Genomic DNA, 15214 nt, shown 5'->3' with positions numbered 1-15214 from the left:
TGGAATCCTTACACCTGTCAGGATTATTAATTGTTCCTGGGGGGGTGACGAACCAAGAACTGTTAAAAATGAACAAATATTCACTGCTCAGCAAAGTTTTCTAAAACTTTAGTAAAGTTTAAAATGCATTGCACAATTGTTCACTGCCCACCCCCATGAGCTCTTTGTAAGCTGTCCTAACATGATAGTGCTACATAATATAAGCATTAAGTCTCTCACACACCCTGTGAGAAAGTGGGATGTTGTTTTCACAATAAGAAAAGGAGTACTTGTGGCACCTTAGAGACTAACCAATTTATTTGAGCATGAGCTTTCGTGAGCTACAGCTCACTTCATCGGTGCAGTTGATAGATTTCCACTCCATACAGCTAAATGCAGTGCCTTGCATAATGACAGGTTTCAGAGTAACAGCCGTGTTAGTCTGTAGTCGCAAAAAGAAAAGGAGTACTTGTGGCACCTTAGAGACAATATTTCACAATATTTCAGATAAGGAAACTGAGGTAGAGAAGTGAACTGACTTAGTGTCAGAGCTGGGATTAAAACTCAGATTCTCAGTCCCATGTTTAGTCCACATGCTACATTATCCAGTATAGCTCTGAGTCCAAAAAGTTATTGTGGCTGTTTTGGCTTCTGACTGAGTGTATAGGGTGCAGGATTAATGCTGTGAGTACACAGGCCAGGGAAACCACACTAGCAACTTTCGGTCAAGCATCATTGCTTAAATCCAGCTCACGACTAAGGTGCTATTGAGATTTCTCTCGCCAGCATAAACTGGGCTTTAGACAGTAAAGTCAGCCTCTGTGAAACAAGTACCAATTGATTCATTAAGATTTTATACTCCACTTTCATATGGGATGTATTTTGTAGGTAAACTTTCTGCAGAAGAGAGCATCTGTCCTACAAGAAGAACTGAATGTGTACCACACCAGAAGGTAAATGAGTGTCTTCTCCTCAATTTGTACCATTTCACACCTGTGGGTCTCAGCTATTGAAGTTTTACCACTTAATTAAAATGCTTAAATATGGTTACACTTTAAAAAGAACCTTATTTTCAGTAAACAAGCTGTCTTTGAGAAGTTACTCAGCTCTTCTAACCACAATGCTTAGTCAGTACTATTAGAGCAAGATTAGAGAACTTGCAGGTGCAATACAAGTCTGGGCCTTGCCTCCATGTTCATGATGAGACAGTGCACAGCTGCAGGTCTGCGGTGATGCTGCCTTCTTTTAAAGATAGAAAACGATGATGCAGTTCTGAATATTACAGCTTACAGCTTCAAAGTCCAGGATCTTTAGCTTTGTTTCAGACCTGTACACCATCCAAAATAAATGACTACAAGTGTTGCAACAACAATAAAAAGATTCTCTGTGCCCTTACAGTAAATGATTCACATGGATGATTGGGAAAAAGGAAACTTCCAAGCAAGGTCATTGAGGTTTTTTTGGCCTTATAGGGTTCATTGATAATTGTATATCTCACAGCAGGATTTCTGCAAAGAACAGGATGTGCACATATAAATAGCAGATATTTTAATGAAAACCATGTAAGATATAAAAACTAGTCTGAAAATATGAATCTTAAAAGGACTTCTTAAACATTCTGGATATTTGTAGCTGAGACTGATGATAAAATATGTACAGCGGGGGGGGGGAGGTGTGTGTGTGTGTGTGTGTGTGTGTGTGTGTGTGTTCACATTGTTTCCCTGAGATTTGTGGTTCTGTACCTGGTATTATAGGAGCCATTGTCAGATAAACATTGACTCAGTGTATTGATCTATCCCCAACATATCTCCATTGCGAGCAATGGAATTACACAGCAATGCTTTTGGCCCAAACGTTTCCACTGAGACAGCCAGTCAGTGTTTTCACACAGAGTACTAGCTGGCTAAGAGATTGGTAATGGTTTATCGATCCAGTCATAGGTTTAGATCCAGGTCACTACTGACCAAAAGTTGAATAACACATTTGAATGTGGCTTGTGTGTAATGACTTTAGTGCCATTCTTAACAGAGGAGAAGGGTAGGAAAATTAACTTTACCAGTGTATCCCCGTGGCTATACCTAAGGTTAAACCACATCGGCAGCCTAGTTTGGAGAAGTTTGTACTGCTACAGCCTGTTCTGTGGTTAACAGAGAATCAGGCCGGAATCTTTCACAAGACTAAATTCACGGTCATTTGGAGGGAGTCAAGGGGGAGGAGGGGGAAGTATTATCTTCACACTGATTCATTAGCAGACCCTTCTCTGTTAATGTTGTGCAGTGTTTGAGGATACTTGATAAGCTGTTCAGTGCAGGGACTGAATGTAATCTATATGTGTTCAATGCGTAGCATAAACGGGCCTGATCCTGATTCATGCCTATGAGCACTTTCTAATACAAATAATAGTAAGATATAACTAAGGAGAACATTTTAATTTTAGGTAACTGCTGGAGCAGAGGAAATTGTTCAAGTGACAAATGGACTTCTTTCAGCAGGTTTGAAGATTTGGATCTTGTAAATTAAACTGTGAGATCAGTGGCTGTTTTGTTAGCACAGAAAATGTAATTAAGCTCATGAAAGCACATTCATCATTCATGCCAGAGTTTTTTGAGTTGTATCTTACTTGAATTATTTTTTACCATTATCTTATTACAGATTTACAATTTTGATATATTAAGTGGGTTTGTGTGTGTGCTCAATTTACTTACTGCGAAACTAAATTCCCTCGACTATTGGTTTTGCTATTACTTCCTAATATCATTTTTATTCAATTTTATACATGATAAAATCATGTTTCTATTATTATTATTATTCAGTATATTTTAAAAACATATTTTACATTGTTTTCATGTTCATATGTTTACATAATATTAAAATATTCTTTTGTACTTTTTTGTTTTGACATTGTTTGTGGTCCCTGAACATTTCATTTGCTGAAATAGTCATGATGTTTGTGAGGGTTTTACATACCGTGATGTATTCACAGGGGAAAATCCTGTTCCAACTATGGAAACTTCACAAGTGCTGCCTTTAGTCACTCTTCTGATTAATGGCCATCAGTGGGCATGACACAGGCTAGGCAGCCACAGGACAGGGTTCTTTTCTATGAAAATGCATTGAATTATGTGGTGTATTTTGAAAAGATAAGCAAATAAGGGCCCCTATTCTGCAAAAACATATGTGCTTAACTTTAAGTATCTGAGTAGTCCCACTGAAGTCATTGGGGCTACCCATGTGCTTAAACCTTAGCAGGTGCCTAAGTGCTTATAGGCTCTGAGGCATTGAAAGTAATGGAAGCTGAGAGCACACAGCACCTACCTGGAGGCACTCATCAGCTTGTAAACTTGGGTTCTTCTTTTCTGTTGTTCATATTGTTCAAGAATGGCCATTACTAGCTGGTTTTAATCCACAAACTGAGAAGTGGGGAATATAAGAAACCAGCTGTTTTTCCCTCTGTGTACCTCTGGCAAACATGACACAGTTAGTGGTCTGGACACAGGATATGGAGAGAAGAAGTTACTGACAATGGCCTTGGGCAAGTTATTGAACTTCTCCCTGTCAGTGATAAATGGTGATGATAATCCTTGGATACCTTCCTCAGAAGGGTGGTGTGAGCATTAATGTATTGCTATTTGTAAAGAGATTTGATGATGAAAAGGGCTGTGTTGTTAAGCAACAGCGATGCAACTGACCTCTAGGGGCACTGTGGCATACATGCTGAGCCCCCAGCTCACAGGCTGCTCCAGGATCATCTCCCTTCTGGCATCTAGATAAATGAGGGAGGAAACTTGTTGGCAGACCAGATTACACCCACCCTCACCTCTTGGCAGCAGGACCATTGGGAGAGGCAACTTTCTGCCAGATTTCACCTCCCGTCCCACACATCACCTCTCCACCTTTGCTTGGTGCTTTGTTAATTGTGAGGCTGGTCCTGGCCTGTGCCCATCCTTGGCTGAGCTATAGGTTTTCTACCTTCTCTGAATCAATTAGTGATCCCATTGCTTATGGATAAAGGTTCTTCAGAGCTCTCAGATAATCAGAAAAGTGATGCAACAGGTGCCACTAAGAGCTGCCTTGGGCGATGGTGTGTTTTACTAGCAGTGATGTGCCAAGATACATTTAATTTGTTATGGGTAGAAAAATTAAAAACTGTTTACTCAGAAAGACATATGGCAACATTAATTCAGCTCTTCAGAAGAAATTTCAAGAGTTCACTGAGTTGCAGATTCTGAACTGAGTGGATTAGCTTTTGTAAATTGCTTTGTGTTGCATCTGAGATAGAAGCATCTATTGTGATGAAACCTCTTTTCCCAAGCACAAGTGAAATGAGATGAGTGATGATTAGCATGCTGCTAATATTTTTGCACCTATCAGAGTGGTTATAGGGCTCTTGAAATCAGTGGAGTAGCGAAACTAATGCACATAACCTCCGTTGCACATGGATCCCTGAGTAGACTAACTGAATGCAGATCTGAATTTCATTATGTACCAAGGAAATGGGTTGCTAACATCAGTGATGATCTCAACAAACAGTTTAAGAATGAGGGAGAAAAGCAGAACGTGGTCAATTTGAGTGTTTCAGAATTGAGATGATCTCCACTTACGGAGAAAGTACTATGGAGGCCAGTGGTAAACTAAACCAGGTCCTGGGGTTCACCCCATAAAATGAATTGCTATAATTTTTTAAACATTTCTTACATTTAAAAAAAGTTGAGGTTTGTGCCTTCCCTGTAATTGGTACATGATCAAGAAGTATCACACTGGGATGTGATTAACTATCAGGTAACAGTTGGTTTCACGGCTTGTAACTCTTACTGCTGACTGGCTAGTCAAGGCCCTCTACCCGAGGTTCACTTTCTAGCAAAAGAGTTGTCAGCTGAAAGTGGCTGATTTCATTACCACACAGTAAACAGGCTTCTTTGTGGCTTGATTACGGCTGTATTTGTGCATTATTATTTTACTGATTTTTTTTCAATAGAAAAGATGATTGTTTAATTCTGTGTAAAAATCACACAAATAATTAAAAAAAAAAAAGACATCAAATCATTCCCCAGTGGTGAGGGAGTCCTTGCCCTTATCAAGGTGAAACTTTGTTTCACTGCCGCTTACAGTTCTTGTGATACATGTAACAAATGTTTATTTCTCTTAAAGTTGGAAGAAAAGGGATAGAACCCCCACGCACCCTCAAACCCCTTTGCTTTGTTCTACAACAGTGCTTTAGTTGTAAGGGTTTGTTTTGTTTTTCCCCAGCATAACGGAAGCTCTTCTGCTACTTGCCTATATCCTATGCAAACAACTTCAATGTTTCATGCTGTTTCAAACTGAGAAATGGCTGTGCTCCTAACAGAGAAGACTTACTGTGACCGGAAGAAAATATCTGTGGTCACTAATATCTGTAGTGTTAAAAGTTACAGTGATCTCTTTTTTTTGAAAAAACATATACAGCCGCAGTGATAAGCAGTCTTAATAGAGAATGTAGCAGGGATTTGATTTTTAAAATTATCTTAATGCAAATCACAATTCACTGAAGGCACTAGGCGCTAATGAATTTTACTAGTCTCATTCTGATGGTAGAAAGGGAAGATAGAACATCAAGTATCATATGAAAAAGTTTCAGAACACAAGGTCATTTTAATTCATACTTTCTTTTTTTAAAAAAAAGAACGGTCTTTTCTCAGCTTTGATATTTTGCTCAGAAATGTCATTTCTTTTAAACCTTGTCATTAAAGAAGGTTTTTTCTTTAAAGTGCATTATCAAAGAGTGCAGAAATTGCAAGTTACTGAAACTAAAATGCATGATCAGTTTTAAATCCACCAACTAAAGCCCACTTAAAATAAAATGTACTCTTGTGCTGGCGGCTTCTTTGATAAAGCCCGTGAAAGACACAAAGTTGGTCAGTTCAAACCAGGAAAAGAAGATAATTAAGTAAAACTTTTTTTCCTACATTTGAAATTACTTTTATGGATGATAAGCATTGAGGGGACTGATTAAGGGCCCAATCCTGCAAACGTGCTCTCACATGAGAGCACGCAGATAACTTTGTAGGATCAGTCTCTTACAGAGCAATTACACAGTCGTTATATGTGAAGTTTGAGAATTTGGAGTCATGTATAAGCTGGACCACCAAGTCTGCATTTCAAAATGTCATTTCTTTTTTTTTTTTTTACCATTTGTTGCCACAACATGATCAATATGTTTCATTATAGCGAACCATAACATAAAGGAGTGCAGGTCTTGTGTAGTGCACCTGCTTTACCATTTGTGAGTATTTCAGATCCCCATCTTTCTCTTGATGCAGGTTTTACCCTATGAACTGCTATGCTTGGTTACCAGATTTTGCGTGCTTTTCTTGCTTCAAGGGGACACTGATAAAATATGGGGGAATGGAGAATTTTGTGTGACTTCTCATAATTCTGTTATTCACAGCAAAGGAACTTGAATTTTCATTTGACACGTTTATACCCAAAATCTTTGAAATAATCAAAGGGATATTAACAATCAGAGAACAGGTGGTGGTAAGCCATCATACAGATCAATTTATTTCTACCAATAGCCATTAATGAACCAACCTCTACCAATAAGTGCTGCATTGTACACTATGATAGCACATGCTGATCAGTTGTTTAGCCACTGGCATGAGAGGCTTGGGGCCTGGTTCTTATCTCTCTTACTCTAGTGTAAATCAGAAGTAACTCTGTTAAAGTCAGTGGAGCTACACTTGAATTAAAATGGTGTTAGTGTAAACTGTATCAGAATCAGGCCTGAGGCCTTCATTAGTTACACTTCAGCATTATAAACTGCTTAGCCTTCCTACCTCTCCACTTCCCAACATCTGTTGAACTTTTTATTGTTGATATTACCAGGAGTTTCTGTTCTCACAGACCAATATATATTTAACATTAAAGCTGGGATTTTCAAAGGGAGGTGAGGGGCCAAACCACATTGATTTTCAGTGAGATTTAGACACTTGAAAATGCTAGCCTGAAACAATATCATGTATAGAAAAGGGCCCCTTCTTAGGCTGACTCATCATTATTCCATATGTTCTAGAGGCCTAGAGCTCAGTGGGAGGGGAAGAATATAAATTTAAAATGTCTCTACCAGTACTTCAACAGGCGGGAAATCCTCTGCCCAGCAAAATGCAATGTAAAATGCACAGGGTTACAACAGGGCGTGCTCTAATACTTAAAATCAACAACACAACACAGCGGCTACATTGCAGATACCCACATTTGTATCTCAAGGGCCAAGGAAATCATTCAGGATTATGCATTAGGATAAAGTTTTCCTATATACTCTAGTTGTACTTGTACTACAATCCCTTCAGTGCCTTTGGGGCTGCATATACTACGGATTCCAAACAGCACGGTAACCGGACTGATTGATTGATGGTTACTCTGAAGGGCAAAAGCTTGGCCCAGCTGAAGACCCATAAGAGTTTTAATATGAACATCAGTGGACCAAGGAGCAAAACCTACAACACACAAATTGGACTTCGTAACTGACCGGTTTGTTCTCTTGACACTGACACCCATTATCTCTGCATAAAATGGAATAAAGTCCCTTTCTTCAAATAGGGCTTCCTGGAACAAGGAAATAAGCCAGAGGATTTATAAGAGAATGATTGGGGCGGCTCATGTTTGTTAAGTTAATGGCCCCATTAGTATTTCATGAACACACACCCTCAAAAAAGTTGGAGCCTGAATCTTTATGAGGGCTGCGTTTAATTGTATTCAGGAATATCCTTACCGTCTCCTGGCATTTATTTGGGACGCTCACTTGTCTTCTACTAATTTGCTTCATTGGTGTTGAATGAGCTGACATTTCAGTACAGACGTGGATGTATAGGTCAGTGGAAGCATATTCCAAACAGGCCTCTCTCAAATATATACGTAAGACTGGGCTTCCCCCCAGTATGGTACTTCACTTTTCCATAAAAAGAAAAGGAGTACTTGTGGCACAAGTCCTTCTTTTCTTTTTGCGAATACAGACTAACACGGCTGTTACTCTGAACACTTTTCCATAGTTGGTTTTATAGGTAGGGGCGGTCTTGTGTTTAAGGCACAGAAGTGGGAGAGCGGGATCCTGTCCGAACTGCCACAGACTCAGTCGGCATGTTGTTTAAACATGAGAACAGTCGCCTCTTCCAAGAGATTGAGAGGCTAAAGTAATGTTTATAAAGCACAATGAGATCTTCAGATGGAAAGAAGATAGAAGTGCTAAATTGTACATGTGTGTGTGCACTTACATATGTAAATAAATTAGCATAATCACTGCTCCTATCCCAAGCTTTGAGTGCATAAAGAATGTAATGCTGTGCTTTCAAAGATTACAAACTCCCTTTGATCCAATGCCAACATTAAAGTGCTCTCCAGCCCACAAAGCCTGAGATCTCCCTTCCCCCACCACACCACACCTCACCTCACTCCTCTCCTAATGAAGTAGACTTTTAGACAGGTTTTGCCATGTGCTCTAAAGGGGGATAGTAAGTTTCAGGGGGCCCTCCACTAAGAATGCCTCGTGCCCCTGACTAATAGAGGGATCTCATGGATCAGTAGCTGGTTAAAAGATAGGAAACAAAGGAAGGAATAAATGGTCAATTTTCACAGTGGAGAGGTAAATAGCAGGAAGGATCTGGAGTGGGACCAGTGCTGTTCAGGTAAATAGCGATGTGGCAAAGTTTGCAGATGATACAAAATTACTCAAGATAGTTAAGTCCAAAGCTGATTGTGAAGAATTACAAAGGAATCTCACAAAACTGGGTGACTGGGCAACAAAATGGAAAACATAATATACGTACAAAGGATTGGGTCTAAGTTAGCTGTTACCATTCAAGAAAGTCATTGTGGATAGTTTTCTGAAACACCTGCTCAATGTGCAGCAGCAGTCAAAAAAGCTAAGAGAATATTTGGAACCATCAGGAAAAGGATAGATAATAAGACAGAAAATATCATAATGCCACTATATAAATCCATGTTATGCCCACACCTTGAATTCTGCATGGAGATCTGGTTGTCCCATCTCGAAAAAGATATATTAGAATTCGGAAACGTACAGAGCATGACTGGGGCATGGAACAACTTCCATCTGATGAAAGAGTATAAAGACTGGGACTATTCAGCTTAGAAAAGAGACGACTAAGGGGGAATAGGATAGAAGTCTATAAAATCACAAATGGTGTGGAGAAAGCAAATAGGGAAGTTATTTGTGAAGGGGTAAATAACACAAGAACCAAGAGTCACCCAATGAAATTAATAGGCAGCTGGCTTAAAACAAACATAAGGAAGTACTTCTTCACACAATGCAAAGTCACAACTTGTGGAACTTGTTGCCAGGGGATGTTGTGAAGGCCAAAAGTATAACTGAGTTTAAAAAAGATTTAGATAAGTTTCTGGATGCTAGGTCCATCAATGGCTGTTAGCCACAGTGGTCAGGGACGCAACCCCATATTCTGGGTGTCCCTAAACCTCTGACTGCCAGATGCTGCAACTGGACGACAGGGAATGGATCACTTGATGAATTGTCCTGTTCTGTTCACTCCCTCTGAAGCATCTAGCACTGGCCACTGTCGGAAGACAGGATACTGGGCTAGATGGACCCTTGGTCTGACCCAGTAGAGCCATTTTTATGTTCTTACTGTTCCAGCTGAGCTCAACCACCTGTTCACTTTTGCAATACATACACGTGCATGAGATCTATTGTACTCTGTGCCTCAGTTTCCCCTCTGTACATTGGGGATAATAGCACTGCGCTACCTCACAGGGGAGTTGCGGACATTCACACCTGTGTTCAGATAAATAAATACCAAACTGCCACCATGTGAATTTTAAAAATGAATGAATGAAGCAAATCTGTAGACAAATGCTTCAGCTAAATGCCTTCTTCATGTCTTCTTCTAAGTGTTCTGAACACCAAAGGAGGTAAATCACCAAAAAATTTAACTACAGAATGGCTTGCTACATTGTTAGAAACCTGATCCTCAGTTGGCTCCTTGAAAGATAAAGGTCATTGAGGGCACGGTATCTAAATCAGATAAAACACTCAGGGTATGTCGACACTGCATTTTAAAACGAGTGACTCTGACAGCCCGACGCTTTACCCTCCAGCACGCATGGCTCCCACTGCAGCACTAAAAACAGCTGTGTAGATGTTCAGGCTCCGACTCTGAAGCCCAGGGAAGGGGTTGGGTCAGTAGGAGCTGGATTTTGAGACTTGCTGCCATGGGTTTTAAAATGCAGTGTAGACATATCTTCCGAAAGCGCCACGTACTGATAATTTATTTCTTCTAGCATGATTGCCTGTAATAGCTCAAAACTGTTAATCTGTGTTAAGGAGTTAGTATTTTAGGGTTTCAAAGCCCCTGTTAATTTAGTATATAGTTGCAATGACACCACTAGTTAAAAGTAGCTATGGATGAAGTTCAAAAACTTCTATGATTGAGTTCAAAGGCTTCACCAAAGCTTATGTGGATTTATCCAAACCCCACATAGAGTCCAAATCCGAGTGGAATTTTCACAAAATCAGGCCTTTTTGAATGATTCCCAGCACATCCCATGTGTGCCTAGGCCAGAAATAATGAAAGAACAGTCTTCCGTTTTCTCAGCTGTCAGGTCTGTAGAGTCAGTTCTCAGAAACTCTGAGCAACTTTGGTCTGAAGTTCCATGACTCTGAGCACAAAGCATCAAAAACCCAGCACCAATTAGGATACAACCAGTAGACAGTTCTGCACAACTAAAGATTTCCCAATAGGAAACAGAAGTTACGGAAAGATTAAATGAAATGCTCCACCCCAGCTACAAGGTAATGAGGTGGTAAAAGCAGCTACAAAGAGCACTCAATCAATGGCAGAATTAGAGGGCCAAGAACCTCATTGTCAGGTAATTGTGCAGTGTGTGCTTTTCCTCTTTTTTAATTCCAATTAACAGTGTGAAAGTTGCGAGGTGGGTCCCATTAGTCAGACATGAAATCTCACCACAAAGATGGAGCGCTGATAGTAGCCCGCAGAGCAAGCCTGACAGCCTTGTCAGGAGACTTTTGGGAACTCTCAAGGAAATGGTTTTGAAATTCCAGTCCTCCACTGATAGTGCAGTCAGCACCAATTTGCAACATACCCAGAGAAGCCAAATTAATCAACAGTTTTTGCAAACTATCCCTGGGAACTCCATGGAGTGAAAGTTTGATTTCATTTTTTCTTTCTTTCTCTACCCTATCTCTTCCGATGTGAAGCAGGGTAGAGGAAGCCAGTTGTATCCACGCATTTAATGTCTCACTCCCCTCCTCTCCATCTGCTCTCTTTAGGGTGACCAGATGTCCAGATTTTATAGGGACAGTCCAGATATTTGGGACTTTGTCTTATTTAGGCATCTGTTACCCCCACCCTGTGTCCTGGTTTTTCACACTTGCTATCTGGTCACCCTGTGTCTCTTGTTTATATCTTATCTGCTTTCGTCAACTCTGTGAAATCAATGAGACACTTTCCATTGACTTAAATGGGCTTAGGATCAGGCCTCGAGTTAATTTGGTTTGGGAAGAATATTCGTCAAAGGGGACAGTCCAGTTTATTGAAGAAGTCACTCCCAATTCAGGGATTGGACTACTGCCTTATTTGATAGATTGGTTTCAGAATACCAGCCGTGTTAGTCTGTATACGCAAAAAGAAAAGGAGGACTTGTGGCACCTTAGAGACTAACCAATTTATTTGAGCATAAGCTTTCGTGAGCTACAGCTCACTTCAAATGGACACCCTACCCTAATTCTCAATTAATGAGGGACAATCTCCAGTCATCGATACTCACAACCAAATCTCTGTACAACGTCTCATGAGTGACGCACCCGAATACTTGGATACTAATATCTAAACTGTATTCTTAAATTTATTCACCTAAATTTGGGTTATTGCTGATTATGTACTCTATGTACCTTATGACTTTTAAAAACAAACTCTGTATTTGTGGATAATATAAGCACTATACCCAGATGTACAGACACTCTTTTCTCAACCTATGTATTACATAATTTTTTTTAACATTAGCTTTAATACAAAAAAAATTTCTGAGCCCAGTAGTGGGCAGTTGAAGTTAGCTCTGGAAGAGAGAGGAGCTGCAGATAATGGCTTTGTCTACACTACAAATGCTTTGCTAGTATAGCTATACCGGCAGAGCCCCCTAGTGTAGACGCAGCTTATGCCAACAGATGGAGTTTTTCTGTCAGCATAGTAACACCTCTTCCCCAAACATCATTAGCTATGCCACAGAAGCACTCTTCCATCAACATAGCTGTGTCTACATTGGGGAGGTTTGTGTATCTGTGGCCGCTGGGGGGGCGGGGGCGGGAGGGGTGGTTTTCACATCCCTCACCGACATAGCTGTGCCAACAAAACATTGTAATGTAGACCTGGCCCGAGGCTGTTTAAAACTATCCTTCTAACTTTAAAAGGTCACCTCTCCAGCAGCGTGATTTCCAGTGAACAATACTGAGCCCTTGTAAAATGTATAATTAAAATGTTAAGGCCCCAGGACTCTATGGGCTTTGTGGATATACACAGTGGACATACCATGCAATCTCCCTTCTTGTCCTCTTTGTTTGGTTTCATTCTCACTTGCGTGCTGTGACGATATTCTGTCATAAAAGTCACACAAACACGGTGTGTTGCACAGAGTCTGTACCACGGAATCGTATTTACAACCCTCCACTCCTCGTCACACAAGACCAAGGTGATGCTGACATTTCCTTCATGCCAGGCTGATCCTTTCACCATTCACTCCAAAGAAGAAAAGCGAATTCACTGAAACTTAGTTCAATGGCATGTATTTCACTCCAGCGTTCATCAAATCTAGCCTGCTGCTTTCTGTTCTAAGCACATGCACCTCTAACTCTCTTGTAAGATTAGCTTTTCAAACATAAGGTCGTAGGCCAACCCTTCTGGCTGGTATCAGACACAGGAATGCACACCCCTACAACAACACGGCTTTCTGTTTAGCTGGGAGTCACATATGCCCCATAGTGGCATCTCTTTTGTGGCTGTATTTAAACTGCATTAAAACCAGGGGACCAAAATAACCACACACAAGAGAAAACTGCCACGGAACAATATACAACGGCTCCTTCTGCTCTAACCTGTTACAGACATGCCTGGCTGGTCCAGTCCTTACTGGACAAGTGTCCGTGTCATGGAACCCATCACCACAGTTGGCACAAACCAGCCCTCCAGTTATTGAAATCTCAGAGAATGGAGATTTGAATGGGTGATTGAAACTGAACTACCCTCTGAGCCACAGAGCAGGGCCCTGTGAGGAAGCTTACACGGCCTCTGTCCATGCTGTACCTCAGTCTCCAGGGCCATCAGCCTCAGCACTTCTATTTCATAAACAATTTTCACAAAACACCCATTTTCACATTTTTTTAAGCCATTCATTATGGCTAGAGTGTCCCCTGGTACCTCCTTTGGAGCCATTCTGCAGATCTTTTACATGATACTTCCTGACAGCTCTTTTGGAGGCATAAACTATCCCATTAATCAGCAGTGTTGTTACAGTTTGTAATACAAATACTTTGGGGGTTATAAAAACAATAAGCACCTGCAGAATCATGGGCTCTCCCTCTCCCCCACCCTGTAACAATAAAAGTGGGGACTAGCTGTTTGGCAGCCAGGAAACAAAAGAGAGCAAGATGAGCTGGCTTGAATCTAATGGGGCACCTTTGGCCCCCAATTCAGCAAAGCACTTATCCACATGCTTAACCTTAAGCCTGTGCATAAATCCATCCCTATTCGGCAAAGCTCTTAGCTATGTGCTTAAGTGCTTTGCTGAACTGGGACCTGAGAGGGGCTCTGAATCTAGTGCTGAATTTCATGACTGGCACTCTGCCTTTATATGAGGATAAACCAGAGCCTGTATATGCCCCAACATTTCTCTCTCAAAGTTAAATGAATCCTCTTCCAAATAACCACATTCTGCATGTCTATAGCATCTTCCCTCCTGGGAGATCCTAAAGCACATCGCAACCTATATACATACAGGCTGCAGGGATCAAGTCCACTGAGATCTGGGCAGCTACCTGGCTACTTATGGACACCCAGGAGGTGTCAGAACCATCGGAAGCTTCACGGGCCGGAGACCCTGGGAGAGCCCCGGAGAATGGTGGACTGCACCACTGGAAGATGGAGTAGGAAGCAACCCAGGGGGACTAGGGAGTGATCTGGTCGTAGGACCATGAACTAGGTCAGTGTGTTCCATTGGATCCCCGCTGGCCAAGTAGTGAGTATGCTTGCTGCTGACAGGACCCTGGGCTGGGACCCAGTGGAGTAAGGAGGGCCCAGTCCCCCTACCCTGGACATCACCACCCTTGGATGGTGGCCCATCCATTAGGCCAACAGTCTGGTGAGAGAGGGCAACCATATTGACTTTGGCATTAGGCCACACAGACCTGTGAGGAATGGCAGTCATATTGACTCTGGCCACTAGGCCGTACTGCCCTGAGGCTACAGGTGGTCAGGTGGACTTAGCTGTAGGGCTATAACCCCCCTTTACCCTCCCAAAAGGGGGGAAATGGGGTGTATCTACCCTACGACAAGGCCCCTCCTCAAAGATCCCATCTGTTATAAATGGAATGTAGTGCTGGGATGCCCAGGGTTTTCCCACAATTGAGGCCCAATCCTGCAACCCGTCAAGGGGAGGCTGCACAGGTGGGAACAACATCACACAGACATGTATTGCTAGGACTGGACTCATGGTTTGGTTTTGCCTGTACGCTGATGGGCTCAAACTGTGTTTAACTTTTTATAGGGAACCAATAAGGGCTGTAGCACATCCTCCCTAACATACCTGTTGTATGGTTCGGTCACATCTCCGCAGGCAACACCAAACCCTGTTATAAATTTGATGCACACAATCTTGCAATGTGTGGCCCACAGACAGTTGAAACTGTAGTGTAGATGGGACCACTGAGGCGGCGCTCACGGTGTTAAGCAGATTGACTAAACCCATCACTTCCTGGCACATTACCCCGACTGAAAAGATCCAAACAACTAGCAAGTTGGCATGATGCCATCTTAACAGATGGGTTTGAGCAGCCAGAGACCATGTGTGAGTATTAAGTGTGTTCGTTAGGGGTAGGATTCCCATCTGGAAATGTCCAAATGGCTGCCCACCCTAGGCTGACATGCCTAAGGATACAGGGTTGTGCCGTCCCTAATTCATCTCTGGGCTGGATTGCTTTTCAGACTTAAAAGCTAGCTCC

The 15214-nt window shown here is 41.6% G+C and overlaps 1 protein-coding gene across 8 annotated transcripts in view; it reads left to right on the top strand.

The window, feature by feature from the left end:
- The window catches only part of CEP112 (centrosomal protein 112), a 360739-nt gene that overhangs the window by 301573 nt on the left and 43952 nt on the right, over positions 1-15214 (top strand). For 6 of the 8 annotated variants that reach the window (XM_007055085.4, XM_037914553.2, XM_037914554.2 and 3 more), the window contains 2 exons: positions 868-932; positions 2417-2878. In XM_007055085.4, the coding sequence (XP_007055147.2) occupies positions 868-932; positions 2417-2420 (69 nt within the window). In that variant the 3' untranslated portion in view covers positions 2421-2878. Of the gene's footprint in view, positions 1-867; positions 937-2416; positions 2879-15214 lie in introns of those variants that run through there. The other 2 variants (XR_005227706.2, XM_043527603.1) reach the window with 2 other exon arrangements.

Source organism: Chelonia mydas, chromosome 14 (genome assembly GCF_015237465.2).
Source record: "Chelonia mydas isolate rCheMyd1 chromosome 14, rCheMyd1.pri.v2, whole genome shotgun sequence".
Classification (NCBI taxonomy): Eukaryota; Metazoa; Chordata; order Testudines; family Cheloniidae; genus Chelonia; species Chelonia mydas.
Note: the sequence above shows the minus strand (reverse complement) of the source record. Positions and strands in the feature narration are given on the sequence as shown.